Genomic DNA, 15,463 nt, shown 5'->3' with positions numbered 1-15,463 from the left:
GGACACAATTTACCATAAGGACTGAGGGCCCTTCCACACAGCCCTGTATCCCAGAATAGCAATCCCACAATATCTGCTTTGAACTGGGTTATCTGAGTCCACACTCAGATAATGTGGCATTTTCTGCCTTGATATTCTGGGATATAGGGCTGTTTGGAAGGGCCCTGAGTCCACACTGCCAGATATTCCAGTTCAAAGCAGATAATGTGGGATTTTATTCATCTGTGTGAAAGGGGCTCAACCACATCAAAACAAATATACCACAATTTGTACCACACAAAAGTTTCATATAAATAAATATTGTCATGCATGCTGGACATGTAAACTAAGGCAACATATACACTTCTGCATAACTGAACAGCATTATATTGTAGTGCAGACTCACTCATGTAATGCAGTCCAACCTCCTTATATGGCAGTGTAGATCGGGCATGGTGAAGGGATTGGTTTCTCTTTTTCCTGTAAATTGAATTTGGCTATTTGTATTCCCTTAAAATAAAATGGCTGGGGTAAAATTTGCTGGAAGAAACATTCACAACCTTAGATATGCAGATGACACCACTTTGATGGCCAAAAGCGAGGAGGAGCTGAGGAGCCTTCTAACCAAGGTGAAAGAAGAAAGCGCAAAAGCTGGGTTGCAGCTAAACATTACAAAAAACCAAAAGAGTAAAGAGTAAAGAGTAAAGAGTAGAGACATCAGACTGGCAATGAAGATCTGCATAGTTAAAGCAATCGTATTCCCCATAGTCACCTATGGATGTGAGAGCTGGACCATAAGGAAGGCTGAGTGAAGGAAGAGAGATGCTTTTGAACTGTGGTGTTGGAGAAAAGTTCTGAGAGTGCCTTGGCACTGGATGGTTGGAAGGCCAGATTTGGTATCAAGTTCACAAATAGCTCTGGTAGGTACGAAGAGGCAAATGAAGGCATTGCCCCCAGATAAGAATTCTGTCTACCCCATGGCATACATTTTCCTTCAACACCCAAATTTGTAGCATAACAAAAAGGGAGATATTGGAAATCATTTTGTCACCATTCACAAATTTGCTGTGTTTGCATTCACCTGGTACATTTATCCCCCCCCCCCTTTTTAGGTCCCTGAATTGTCTTTCTAAATATTCAACTTGAAGGTTTAAATTACACCAACGCTAAAAAATAATTTGGTAGAATTCTTAGCTACACCTATGGCCCTGAAACCTGAAGTTTACCACCACCAGGTAAAATATTTCCCTTTATATTGGGAGATATTTTTGTGGATTGAGCAGGAAAACACAGTTGTTGTTGTTATTTTCTAACAATGTGTGTAACCTTAACACTAGCCCAACCTGCTAGAGGAAGCACTGTCTCTAGAGTCAGAAGATTCATCTGAAGAGGAAGAGGACCCAGTCAGGACAAACCCAGATGACCCAGCCTTGTTCACAGAAGAATTTCATCAGCCTGTGCTGAACGGACAAAGCAACATAATGCACTTAGAAGAAATACAGAAGGTAAATCCATTGCCCACTGGGAAAATGTATCTAACTGGGAAAAGCTTAATGTTGAGGCTTCGATGGACTGCATGAGATGAACTCTTCTACAAATTTCTTGAGCATTTCTGTCCCTTAGTAACCCAACAGACAAGTGTTTGGTAGGATGGAAATAGCATTTTCAAACAATGGCTCACTTGTGGATAAACAGCTTCCAGAAGCTGATAAAGGTGTGAAGGGGACTTACAGCCAAAATATTTTGCTGTTTGAAATCAAGGACAAGATGGCCTGTGGTCCCGCTCCAGGAGTCCATACATAAAAGCAGTTGATCAGCAGCTGAATTTTATTTCAGTATGAGTGACAAGACAATATATTTCTCTGTAATGAAGAGTAAATTTGAAGGCATTGGGCAGGGCATGTTGTTCATGCAGGCCTATCCTGTCTGCATTTTTCCCATTTCTACTGCCTGAGGTGTCTGCCTCATTCTTCCTAATGGAATGGGCCTCCTAGCCAAGGACAAAGCTGTTCAACATAAGATGAACTGAGTTGAGGAGTAGAAGAGACTAAATGAGTGGGTGGAGTATACTGTGATATATGAATAGGCCAAAGGAAGCGGGGCCCTGAGACTCATGTGGCTCTCAAGTCTGTTTTTGTGTTCCTCAATACTTCCAGATTAGCCTTAAAGAAGTTTCCTCTCCTAAACAGCAATTTACCTTTTAGTAAATTTACCTGTATCATTCAACCTTTTTTCAAAACCAGAAGTAAATTGCTGGAAATTTCCAGAATTGTTTTATTTTTGCATTGACAGTCCCTGCAACTCCTAACAGGGTTTAGTGGCAGATAATTATTCCCCAGTCCTGTTGGTGTTGTCCACCCTGGTATAAGAAGTAGGTAGACTATCAAGAGGATAAAGTGAGGTATATGATCTTCTCTATATGCTTTCTTTAGCTTGCACCACATTTACCTGTACGAGTGATAGGACACCCGTGGAACCTCATCTACTGTACCGCACGGGATGGGTTTAGCCTGAAGTCTATGTATCGGAGCATGAGTGAGTTGGCTTCCCCTGTGTTGTTGGTTATCAGAGATACTGATGGCCAGGTAAGCAGGAAGAGGACAACAAATCTCAACTGTTTCCTATATGATGGTCATGTGAAAGGAAAATAATTAACATCTGCAACTATGAGGTTTTTGCCCAAAGCTTTTTCCCACTTGAGCCATTATTTTGCACCTGGTTTAGGGTGGTGGACCTTGAAGTTTCAGTAAAGAACTAGATTGCACAGTCTCAAAATCTGGCCATGCAAATATTGCTATATTTTTTATTTCTCTATCTTCCTGTTTTCCTGTCTTCTGCCATTTCTCCAGTCCACCCAGTGGCTTACAAAAGTTAATACAGACATAGCTAAAACTTCGCATCATACAACATTTTAAAAATTTAGTTAATCTATCAATAGAATTGAAACATATGCATTAAAAAAGAAAATAAAAATCATTACAGACAGTGCAGCCCATTGTGTTCAAGGTATTGCCCCATGAACAGTCAGTCATCAAGGGTCTTTACCTGCCTATGAGGTTGTCCCTTTCTAGGAAGAGTGCCAAAACTAAGCAGAGCAATCACAAAATATATGTATTTCTCTGCTGAGTGGTTTAGACTAATGACCAATAGTGCCCTTTATTATCACAATTCTCAGGTTTGCTAGAACTTGGAAGGAAATCCGTGACTTTTGGGTAGCAACCTAAGACAGAAATAGCAAGTACTGTATTGTAGTTAGTTATGGTTGAGTAGCTCACTATCTATGCATGCTTTCCTGCCATTTGAAATTGAAGTGGCTGACCCCCTTTCCTAGGCTGCAAAATCGGCGGGCGCAGGAACAACAAGACAGGCAGTCAGGTTCTTTCAAGAAAGCAGTTTACTTAGAAGTCAAGCAGCTGCCTGGGTCGCCTCCTACGCAACATGGCGCCTGGTGGAAAACGACACAGGCCTCAAGCCATGTGGCCTTTTTATACAGTCAAAGGGGTTCGGTTTAGGACCGCCCATTGGTTCAAAGTTGTGGTGCAGTTTAATAAACATCCAATCATCCCCTGCCACCCAAACATCCAATCACCACCCGCCACCCTTGCCAAGCCCCTCCCTAACCCCATACTGCCCCCTATCCCATGAGTACTGGTAACTTCCCCAACTTCCATTTTGTAGTTCCACCTTATTCCCCCATTTTTTTTTTTTTTTGTTATCCCAAAACCCGTCCGACCTCGGAAGTCCAATTTTCTAGGGAAATTGGAGAAGCTTCCAGTAGACCATAATGAAATATCAAACAACCATCTTAACAGTTCTACAAATGTGAAAATGACATTATCATTTGAGTAAAACAATATAAACATTTTATGGATCCCTCCAAGTCTTACTGGGTTGAAACATAGCAACTTTTTCCACCGTTGGGGTCTGAATCATATATTTGGTACACATTTGCATGACTATGGGAGAACAACATAGTACAATGAAAAATACAAACAAGCCTAGCATAAAAATCATCAATATTTCTTTTATCCATGTTCCTGAGGGCAACCAATCGGTTAACCACGAGAAGGGGGACCATCCCAGATCTTCTTTTACATTGTCATTTATTAAGTTGTGTAACGTTTCAAGATCATCCTGAATGGTAGAGTTCAGGTTATGGAACCTAACTATGCACTGGGGCCCCACCATCTTACAGAAACCTCCTTTTGCAGCCAGCAAATAGTCTAGAGCTACCTTTTGCTGCATAATCATCTGGCTTAACTCTTCAACTTCAGTCTGTAAGGCCCTTACAATCTCCCCAGTGGCGTTTACACTCTTCTCCAATCTACAGGTGAGGCCTAAAATACTCCTCCTATTTTCCTGAGAGATGATCCCTGGATAGGACCCGAGTGTCAGAGTCCCAGTGAATGATCCTCCAATCACCCTTGCCCCCTCTGAATAGGACAAACCTTGTCCTATTATAACCTCGTCCGAGCACCCTGCCCCTAGAGGCCCTGTTTGGTAAGTTGTCCTCTTTTTCCGTGCTCGGGGTCCGGCGGATATCTTTCCTGTGAGGTGTAAAACCCGGACTGGGAAAGTCAGGTATCCTATGCCGGCACACTGATATTTCCCGGGATGGTATTTAGTAGCCCATTTATCAAAGAAAAACCATAAGTTGGGATCTCTTATCCACCATACATTTATGGGGTCCGGAAAGATTCTTACTTGGGAAGTGTACTGAAAATTTGGATATATCTCTTTCCATTCGGACTCATTTAGAAAATCCGAGAGATTATTAGTGTCATTAAGATATGAGTAATTGTATGTACCATGGAGAAAGAAACGATCTCTACAGGCACTATAGTTCCCCATCTCATCAAAAATCTTTTGTATCCCCCTGGCAAAATTCGGTTGTTTTTCTTTTGTGCCAAAACAGAAACACAAACCCCTGGTGGCTTTTCGGAATCTAATCAATGTACTCCTATCGTTTCCCGCCCTATTGGAAACATTAGTAAATAGCCCTGGGGGCCAATTATTGTTTATTCGGTATAAGTCGTCTAAGACTGGTTGGGGTTCATTAAACACATCAGGGAGAAAGGCAAAATCCCCCACCCTCCGGGGGTGCTCATAAATCAGTGTCACATTTTTCCCATGTACCTTGAACATTTCGCTGGCATGGAGAGTAAACCAATTCCCAAGGGTCGGTGCAAACATGCTAAACAACACTATAAACCCAAACACCGTTCTCCGTCCCACCGGCCCTCTAGTCTCCCTCCTTCCCATGAGGACATTTTTCCACCAACTCCAGGAGAATGCTTTCGGTGGGCCACGCTGGGACATACTTGACCAACGGCGTTCTGTTGTTCCCGAAGGGGTCAGCTTCATGGCCTTGTTGTCCCCTTAGGGTGTTGCCGGACAATCCTGAGTCTTAATCCACTCGGATCGGTTCCTCCTACCCTCCACGTAGGTGGGGCTTGCTTTATGCGGGTATAATGAATCCAGGGTTTAATCTCCCTAACTTTTACTGCGGTTGGGGTTGACAATATCACCATATATGGCCCTCTCCACTTTGGCCCCAAAGGGTCAATCTTCCATTCCTTTACTAAAATCTCGTCACCTGGTGAAAAACAATGCAGGGGTGTGGTAGGATAAGGAGGATGGAGATCTGCAACATATTGAGCTAACTTTTCCAATTGCTTTCCCAAAGCTCGTAACTGTCCCTCCGTTTGCTCTTCTCCTACTACATGGGCCTCTGCCCCTTGCATTAAAATGTTTCTCAAATTGAGTGGAGGTCTCCCATACAGCCTTTCATAAGGAGACAGTCCTGTCCTCCGGTGCGGAGTACACCTGACTGTTAGCAATGCCATTGGCAGGGCGACTGGCCATTGTAGCCCAGTCTCTTGGCAAATTTTGGAAATTGCTGACTTTAAAGTCCTATTCATCCTTTCAACCTTAGCTGATGATTGAGGTCTATACGCGCAATGCAATTTCCACTTTGTTCCTAACAGGACGGCCAATCCCTGTATGGTTTTATGGACAAAAGCTGGGCCATTATCTGAGCCAATCTGCAGGGGTATTCCAAATCGAGGAATAATGTCTCTTAGGAGGGCCCTGGACACCTCGACAGCCTTTTCAGTTCGGGTGGGGTAGGCCTCTACCCACCCGGTATAAGTATCTACAAACACCAGCAGGTATCGGAGCCCCCGATGAGAGGACATCTCCGTAAAGTCAACAACCAGTGCCTCGAAAGGGGTTCCCCCAGTATGCTGGATCCCAGGAGGTTGCAAAGGTCCTTCTCTTGGATTGTTTTTGGCACATGTCCAACATCTCATGGCGGCTGCCCTGGACAGACTGTGTAGCCCGTTGATGTATAGCTGTCTCTCGAGGAGTTTCGCTAGGGCACCTTTTCCTAAGTGTGTAGTATGATGTGCCTGTTGAACTATGTGCCATGCCATGTTTTTAGGAACATAGACACGGTGGTCTGGCATCACGATCACTGAATCTTCCCATTGTCCTCCTTCTGTGAGAGCCCACTCCTCCTCCTCCTTTGTGTATTGAAATCTTTCTAAAGGGGAAGTATCGGTTCTACATACTGCCACCCTTCCTTGTACAGTACCCTGCCGAGCGGCTTCCTTTGCGGCTAAATCCGCCTGGCGATTTCCTCTTGTGACCGCATCTTCCCCTCTTTGGTGGCCCTTACAGTGCATCACCGCTACCCGATCCGGATCCCAGACCGCCTCCAGGAGAGCTACAATCTCACCCGCATACTTTACGCCCTTTCCAGCCGACGTTAGGAGTCCCCGCTCCTTGTACAATGCCCCGTGGGCATGCAGTGTGGTGAATGCATACTTGGAATCTGTGTAGACATTGACCCGCTTTCCTTTCGCCAACTGTAGAGCTCGGGTCAAGGCCACAAGCTCCGCCTTTTGAGCTGAGGTCCCCGGAGGTAGAGGCTCTGCTTCCAGGACCTCCCCTCCCTCCTGGACAACAGCATATCCTGCTCGCCTCTCACCACTCTCAATGAAGCTGCTACCATCAGTGTATAGGGTCAAGTCTACTTTAGACAACGGCACATCCTTTAAGTCTGGCCGGCTGGAATATACCTGTTCCATCACTTGAGTGCACTGGTGAGTTGTTTCATCCCCTGGGACAGGTAACAGGGTGGCCGGGTTTAGGGAGGCACAGGTTTCAAGGGTCACCATTGGATTATTACACAGGACCCCCTCATACTTAGTCAATCTCTCATTCGTGAGCCATCGAGGTCCCTTTGTATCTAGTAATGCCTTAACATGGTGTGGTACCCTTACGGTCAGCGGCTGTCCTACGGTCAGTTTACTAGCTTCCTTGATCAGGTCGACGGTTGCCGCCACCGCCCTTAGGCAAGGGGGCAACCCTTGGGCCACTGTATCTAACTGCTTAGACAAATATGCTACCGGCCGCTGCCAAGATCCTAATTTCTGTGTAAGGACACCCATAGCCACTCCATCCTTTTCAGAGACGAATAGGACAAAGGGTTTTTCCACATCTGGCAGTCCGAGGGCCGGCGAAGTCATCAAAGCCTCCTTCAGTCTCTCGAACGCCTCCTGGCACCCCGGGGTCCATTTGAATGCGTCTTCTCTTCCCCCTCTCGTAGCCTGATATAGAGGTTTGGCAATTGCGGCATACCCAGGGATCCACTGACGACAGTACCCTGTAGATCCCAAAAATTCTCGCACCTGTCGCCTAGTGGTGGGGGTGGGAATGGCACATATCACTTCCTTCCTTTCTGTTCCTAACGTACGATGTCCATCTGCTATCTCGAACCCCAAATATTTTACTCTTGTCTGGCAGAGTTGAGCTTTCCTCTTCGAAACCTTATAGCCCTTTTCCTCTAAGGCTTCCAACATCCTCAAAGTATAGTGCCGACAACCCTCCTTACTGCGACAAGCGATCAGAAGGTCATCTACGTACTGGAGCCACACCCCCTCTGTGGCCGGAATTTCAAAGTCCTCCAAATCCTTGGCCAATGCCTGCCCAAAAATCGTCGGACTGTTCTGAAAGCCCTGCGGCAAACGAGCCCAGGTAAATTGGGCCCTCTGACCTGCCTGCTGCAAGTCCCATTGAAAGGCGAAAATTGGTTGTGACACTGGAGCCAACCGGATGCAAAAAAAACGCATCTTTTAAATCCAATACTGAAAAGTAGACAGTCCATGGTGGGATCAAACTCATCATAATATATGGGTTTGGTACTACTGGTGTCAATAGGACTGTAGCTTGATTAACTGCCCTTAGATCTTGAACTGGGCGGTATTCCCCCGGCACCCTGGATTTTTTAATTGGAAGAAGAGGAGTGTTCCACGGAGAACTGCAAGGTACTATAATCTTATGTTGAATCAAGCGATCTAAGTGCTTTTGTATTCCTAATGATGCTTCCCTACTCACAGGGTATTGGGGTTTTCTAACGGGTCCCATTCCTCTCCTAACTTCCACCACCACGGGGGTACGTTCTTTGCCAGCCCAGGTGGATTGTCCTCGGCCCAGACCGCTGGGGTCCTATCCCATGGCCACTCTTGTATACTGGAGCTGCCTCCGGGGTTCCCCTCCTTTGCAACCATCAGTCTCCATTCCTCTTCCATTGGCAAAGTCAATTCCATCTGGCCCCCTTCTAAAAACTGAATCTGCGCTTGGAGCTTACTCAAAATGTCCCTTCCCAATAGGGACACTGGGCAATCTGGGTGGTACAATAGTCTATGCTTTACTTCATGACCTGCTAGGTTACAGGTCCTTTCCTGCAGAAACGGACACCTCTGCATCTTTCCAGAAAGACCCACCACTCGAGTGGTGTAATCTGTGGGGGGGCTCACCATTTGGTTTACTACTGTCCGTTCTGCCCCAGTATCTACAAGAAAGTCCAATTGCTGGTTCCCGATTTTAACCTTGACCATCGGCTCCCCGGGATCCAGCAGTACAAGAGCCTGGCCGCTTCATTCCTCCTCCTCTTCCTCCATGTCCACCCACTGATTCTCTTCTGAGACTATGGCGGCTGCTATCTCCTTCCTGGGGAATGGGACGTAGCTTCCGCGTCCCCTTCCTTGACCATTCCCTCTACCTCTTCCTCGACCCCCCATATCCTTCTGGACTGGTCCCTCTACCTCCTGTCCCCTGCATTGTCCCTTCCAGTGCCCATATTTCTTACATCTGGCACACTGGTTCCAGTCCAACCGTACTCTGCCTCTCCCACGCCCCCGCCCCCTGGGCGCCTCAGGCTTCTCCATCATATTAACCAAAACCTTGTACCCTTCTTTCCTGTCCTTCTTTCTTTTCTCCTCCTCGACTTGATCTCTGGCCATATAGACTTGGTCCGCTATGGCCAGGAGCTCAGTCATAGATTTACCTATGAACCCTGGCTGTTTCTGTATCTTCCTTCTAATGTCATCCGCTGCCTGAGTAATGAATGACTGTTGTATCGCACGTTTCCCATTATCATCGTCCAGATTGTATGGACTGTATTTTCTATATGCTTCTTCTAACCTTTCAAGAAATGCTGTGGGCGATTCAGACTTCTCCTGGCGTATCCCCTGGATTTTTAAAATGTTGGCTGGTCTCGGGGGCCCTCGCCTTACGGCCTTCACCAAAATCCCCTGGAAAACACTCAACCTCTGGCGATGGGCTACCTCCTGGTAGTTCCACTGCGGGTCTACCTCTTGGGGAAACTGCTGACGTCCCCATTCGGCCACGTCAGTAGCGGCCGGCCTCCCCTCTACCTCTTGGGCAATTAGGCTTGCCTGATTTAAAATCTGCCTCCTTTCTTCATTAGTGAAGAGGACCTGCAAAAGTTGTTTGCAGTCCTTCCAAGTGGGATTATGGGTGGACATTATTGTCTCTAAGAGATTTGCCATTGCCATCGGCTGTTCTGAGTAAGGAGGTGTGGAATTCTTCCAATTCAAGAGATCACTGCTAGTAAATGGGACCACCTGAAAGAGGGATTGGACTGCGTCGTTTTGTCCTAAGGCGTAGACTTCCCTTATCGGGAATTCTCCCAATAAGTCCCCAGTAGGCATATCTGCGCCTATTCCTTTTTTCAAAGCCTCCCTTGCTCGTGTAAGAGCCGGGCTTGCATCACTGGGCAGTCTCCGATTCACATACTTCTGCAATTCTTTAGAGAGGTCCCCATGAGGCCCAGATGGAGTAGGCCTCAAGGGAGTGCTATCATAAGGTGGCAAAGGCGGCGGACCCATATTTGGCGGAGCAAGAGGGTCAAATTCTGCAATTACTGACTGTCCTGGGGACAAGTTGTGGGCCGCCGGAGGGGCCGTAGGAGGAGGTGGAGGACCTGGAAGTCCCGCCGGGATCCTCCTTCGAACCGCCTGGGGCCATTCTTCTTCTGTATCTGCCTCCAAGATCTTGGCTGGTTTTTGGCCTCCCTTTTTGCGTATAGCCATACACCTAAGCTTCTTACACTGCTGCACCCAGTCCGGATTCTGAGTCACTACAGTATCCCACGCATCTATGTAGATGAGCTGATCCGGATGATGTTCAGCACAATAGGCCTCAACCTGCCTAATCTTTTTTATATCCCAAGTTCCTTCTTCTGGCCACCCAAATGGAAAAGTCGGCCACTCATTAGTGCATAAATTCCTCAACCTATAGTCCTTAAAATCCTCTGGATCGGCCTGGCTTGAAGCCGCCACAAATTTGTCAAAATTCCTCAACATGCATCCTAATGAGGTGTCCTTTTTAGAACCTCCCCCACCCATGGTTCCTACGCGGACCTTCCACCTTGGCCTGAGCACCCGGACACTCAACGGCATACGTCAGGAACCGCAAGGTTTTCAGTCCTTCCTCCCTTTTCCCTCCCTCAGGGAAACTTAGTGATCACCCTTCCTTTCCCCCGGTACCGGCCCTATGTGTGTGTTCCCTAGTGTCTAACTTGACCACTATACTTGCCAGATTTCTGAAGACGTCGGAACAACCTTCGCCCCTGGACTTTCCACCTGGATCCTCCCTGGACTGGTTTCTTGCGAACTTTTCGACTGCGATTGTCCTGGTTCGGGCCCGGCCCAAAGAGGGAAGCACCGCAACCGGTTATGCGGCGGTCGGGGGCCCCCTTCTTCTCGGTTCACGGTGGTTGCCTCCAGTCCCGGTCCCGGACCAGCAATCGGCCTGCCAACAGGGCCTGCCTTGTTGTTATCGGCCCTTCAAAGTAATCACGTCGGGGTCACCAAAAATGAAGTGGCTGACCCCCTTTCCTAGGCTGCAAAATCGGCGGGCGCAGGAACAACAAGACAGGCAGTCAGGTTCTTTCAAGAAAGCAGTTTACTTAGAAGTCAAGCAGCTGCCTGGGTCGCCTCCTACGCAACATGGCACCTGGTGGAAAACGACACAGGCCTCAAGCCATGTGGCCTTTTTATACAGTCAAAGGGGTTCGGTTTAGGACCGCCCATTGGTTCAAAGTTGTGGTGCAGTTTAATAAACATCCAATCATCCCCTGCCACCCAAACATCCAATCACCACCCGCCACCCTTGCCAAGCCCCTCCCTAACCCCATACTGCCCCCTATCCCATGAGTACTGGTAACTTCCCCAACTTCCATTTTGTAGTTCCACCTTAAAATAATTTTCTTTTGCATCTTTTCCAGATATTTGGTGCCTTTTCTTCCACAGCCATTCATGTCAGCAGCTGCTTCTATGGCAATGGAGAAAACTTTCTCTTCTCCTTCACTCCACAACTAAAGGTGACCAAAACCATGCTATTTTCCCAAGTGTGGGATCTGCTAGGATGTGTTCATAGTTTTACTAATGTTGCTTCCCAATTATTTGACATGATAGTAGACTGGCCACCTCATAAAGATCCCTTATCACTGTAAGGTTCTGAACCACCATTTGGCATCACTTGTTATAGCAAATCATTACTTGGGATGCTTCTATGTTAGAACCGAGACATTGCTTTCCTGCAACATGGAACTCTGGCACTTTGCAGCTTTATCTTGTTCCCAAATCAGATATGTGGGAGTTTAATACAGGGATGAGGAAGAATTTATGGTCATAAGATGAAAGGTTTTCAGTAGATGAAACAAAGGACAGAAGATGAATGTAGTTCTTATCAATTAAAAAAGTTCCACACCAAGCATATAAAATGCAATGTTATGCTTGTCTTCTCAGGAGAAAGTGCTAAGAATATCAACTTGAAAGTTTGGCTCCTACTGTGCAACAACCCAACATTTCGACGTCCACTTATTTGGTATCACTAATCAGAGATAAGAGCAAAGAAAATGTTGGGTCAGATAGAGATTTCCCACATTGTTCATTCTACTTAAAGGACATAGGTTTTCTGTTTCTCACCAAATTTGTACAAAACGCTAGTATAGTCTTGAAGGAATGGTGCACATTTGGAAGTTTCATATGTCTTCAAAACATCTGAACGTACCATAACAATTGTTTCCTTCCTTTAGTCTGAAGAAGCTTATCTCAACTATTTGCTTTTTCCCCTCCCTTCTACTCCAGGTATTTAAATGGACAGGTAAAAATACCTTCTTCATGAAAGGAGATGCAGATGCTCTAGCAATTGGTGGAGGCAGGTATGTACTTTGAAAGGTGGCTAATTTTGTGGGGAAAATAGTTTGTTGAACATGATAATAATTTATGTCAGATACAAGTGGGTAATCCAGTTAAGCCATTGGGATTGTTTCATATTCATGATCCCTGTAAAGCCCCTATTTGGGGACTGTAATGTAAAAGTCCTCCAATTCTTACTCTGTGGGCGGCAGCCAGTGTGATTGATTTCCAGTCCAACCCCCTGCCAAGAAGCAGGAAAATCACATTCAAAGCACCCCCGATAGATGGCCATCCAGCCTCTGCTTAAAAGCCTCCAAAGACAGCCCCCACCACATTCCGGGGCAGAGTTCCACTGCTGAACAGTTCTCATAGTCAGTAAGTTCTTCCTAAGGTTCAGGTGGAATCTCCTTTCCTGTAGCTTGAAGCCTTTCTTCTGTGTTCTAGTCTCCAGGGCAAAAAACAAGCTTGCTCCCTCTTCCCTATGACTTTCCCTCACATGGCCATCATGTCTCCTCTCAGCCTTCTCTTCTGCAGGCTAAACATGCCCAGCTTTTTAAGCTGCTCCTCACAGGGCTTGTTCTCCAGACCCTTGATCATTTTATTCGGCCTCCTCTGGACACATTCCAGCTTGTCAACATCTACCTTCAATTGTGGTGCCCAGAATTGGACACAGTGTGATTCCAGGTGTGATCTGACCAAAGCAGAAGAGAGGGGTAGCATGACTTCCCTGGATCTAGAGACGCCTATTTATGCAGACCAAAAAATCCCATTGGCTTTTTTTGCTGCTGCATGACATTGTTGGCTCATGTTTAACTTGTTGTCCATGAGGACCCCAAGATCTTTTTCATACGTACTGCTGTCGAATCAGGCATCTCCCATTCTGTATCTTTGCATTTCATTTTTTTCTGCCTAAGTGGAGTATCTTGCATTTGTCACTGCTGAACTTCATTTTGTTAGTTTTGGCCCATCTCTCTAATCTGTTAAGATCATTTTGAATTCTGCAGCTGATGTTCCCACCCATCAAGCAATCTCTGGTATGAGGAGCAATTGCAACAGGGTTCTGCTACTTGTTGTACCAGAGATCACTCACATCACAGATGACGGAAATGGTAGCCAGCTATTTCTCAAGCAAATGGAGAACAGACTATTAATAGCAGCAGCTGCTTTTTCTTGGAGATGAGGAAGTCAGGCTGCAATTCATTGTGTAGCATCATAACTAGTTGTTACACATAAATATCTGCTTTTTGTAGGAGATATTTCTCTTGCCATGATATCCCAACATATATATTTGGGATGTTTTGTTATCTCTTTTGGGGTCAAGAACTCACATTTTGAGTTGGTGAAAGTTGGTGAAAGTAATTTGATCTATAAAGGAAGTTTCCATAACCTATGCTCCCTATCTTTATTCAGTTCTAACATGTGACTGTCATAAATAACAACCTTTTAATTGCTTTAATTTGCAAAATTAAAATGTGATTGTGATTTCTCCAAGAATGGAGGCCATATTGGGGGGGGGGGGGGGAGAGTGGAAGGCTTTTCTGCATTTTTTTTAATTCCTTTAAAATCTATCATTGCTGTTTTGAAAACCTGTGAATGTTTCCCCTGGGAGATGTCACTTGGATCATTCACAGAAGGGTTTGTCATCTACCATGAATGGTTATATACACAGTTGGAAGAGCCATCATAAAGCCTGTCAGAATAAAGAAGATTACCTCATACAGTGTTTTTTCCACTTATTTTACAGTGGCAAATTTGGATTGTGGCTAGATGGGGATCTTAACCATGGAGGAAGTCATCCTTGTGAGACATTCAACAACGAGGCTCTATCTCCTAAAGAGGAATTCCTCATCCAAGATTTGGAAATTTGGGCACTCTCTTAAACCAAAGGGAAAAATGTCTCAAGCTTCCCATGGTGTGGACAATGTGAGTGCAATGGGATCAAGGTTTAATGGAGTATTCCTCTTGGTGTGGATTCACAACTTCCCTTCAATGGAGCATCAACCTGTCTCAGATTTCCTGTCTGTCTATAAATTGAACAGGAAGCAAATATTGAAGCATCCCACAAATTTTCTCATGGTCTAGTCCCTTCTCAAATATTCTCCCTTCCTCAAGTTAGCAATGCTATTTTCTAGTGTTATGGCCCTAGAAATATGAGCTAGGTGGGTCAGTTGTTTCACTGCCTCAAACTTGCCATTTGATCTATTCATTCCAGCGTAAGAATGGCTGATAATCCGCATAAAATCAAGAAAAGCTTTTCTAATAGTTACGTTGTACACTATACAAATATTTGCAATCCTTTATTAGAGGAAGAGCCTGGACAGTTCACTGCCATACATGTTACCTACCTTACTGAGGTGCAGATCCAATCTATCAAACGATGGACTAAGCTTCCTATTGTTGTTGTTGCTATTATGTACCTTCATGTTGACACTGACTTACATCAACCTTATTGTAGGGTTTTCTTGACAAAGCTTTATTCAATGGAGTTCACTACTGTCCTTTCTTTACTCTTCCTGATTCTGTTAAGTGGCAGGAAAATACAATATCCTGTGATTACCAGAGGCACTAGAATGTGAAAGCTCTGGACAAGTTTTCTTAGGAGTGCTCTCTAGTTGTGTGATAATATGACTCTGTTGCTCAACAAATGCAACTCATAGCATAATGCTATCACTGAAGAATACTGAGAGTTGCATCTGGGGGCATATGATTTTTCTTTATATCATCCTTGCCCTAAGAGAAAAACAGAACTAAAATACTGAGCTGAGTCTAAGGGACGCATACATCAGCACTTATTGGTATAATTCCAAACTTAAATTGGTTCATTAGAATGTACTTCCTTTTCTTAAAATGCCTATCTCCTCAATTGTGGAAAGAAGAGAGACCCTAAAAATACCTCTGTTTTGGAGGTCACCTTAACTGATTTCACAAAGGACAACATACTGCAGTTCTAATGATGGATCACAGGAGTTTCT

General features: G+C 45.3%; 1 protein-coding gene across 1 annotated transcript; it reads left to right on the top strand.

Moving 5' to 3' along the window:
• Positions 1-1,181: 1,181 nt before the first annotated feature.
• TLDC2 (TBC/LysM-associated domain containing 2) lies at positions 1,182-14,371 on the top strand. The gene is made up of 6 exons (XM_067467108.1): positions 1,182-1,214; positions 1,317-1,484; positions 2,412-2,564; positions 11,576-11,671; positions 12,441-12,514; positions 14,236-14,371. The coding sequence occupies exons 1-6, from the start codon at positions 1,182-1,184 to the stop codon at positions 14,369-14,371; spliced, it is 660 nt and encodes a 219-aa protein (XP_067323209.1).
• Positions 14,372-15,463: the final 1,092 nt, after the last annotated feature.

This window comes from Anolis sagrei, chromosome 4, assembly GCF_037176765.1.
Source record: "Anolis sagrei isolate rAnoSag1 chromosome 4, rAnoSag1.mat, whole genome shotgun sequence".
Classification (NCBI taxonomy): Eukaryota; Metazoa; Chordata; class Lepidosauria; order Squamata; family Dactyloidae; genus Anolis; species Anolis sagrei.
Note: the sequence above shows the minus strand (reverse complement) of the source record. Positions and strands in the feature narration are given on the sequence as shown.

Excerpts from the sequence above, each read along its gene's own strand:
- TLDC2 (XM_067467108.1), top strand. The coding sequence starts at position 1,182 with ATGGCCCTGAAACCTGAAGTTTACCACCACCAG. Across the intron at positions 1,215-1,316 it reads CTGAAGTTTACCACCACCAG|CCCAACCTGCTAGAGGAAGC; the intron begins GTAAAATATTTC and ends CCTTAACACTAG. Across the intron at positions 11,672-12,440 it reads CCTTCACTCCACAACTAAAG|GTATTTAAATGGACAGGTAA; the intron begins GTGACCAAAACC and ends CTTCTACTCCAG.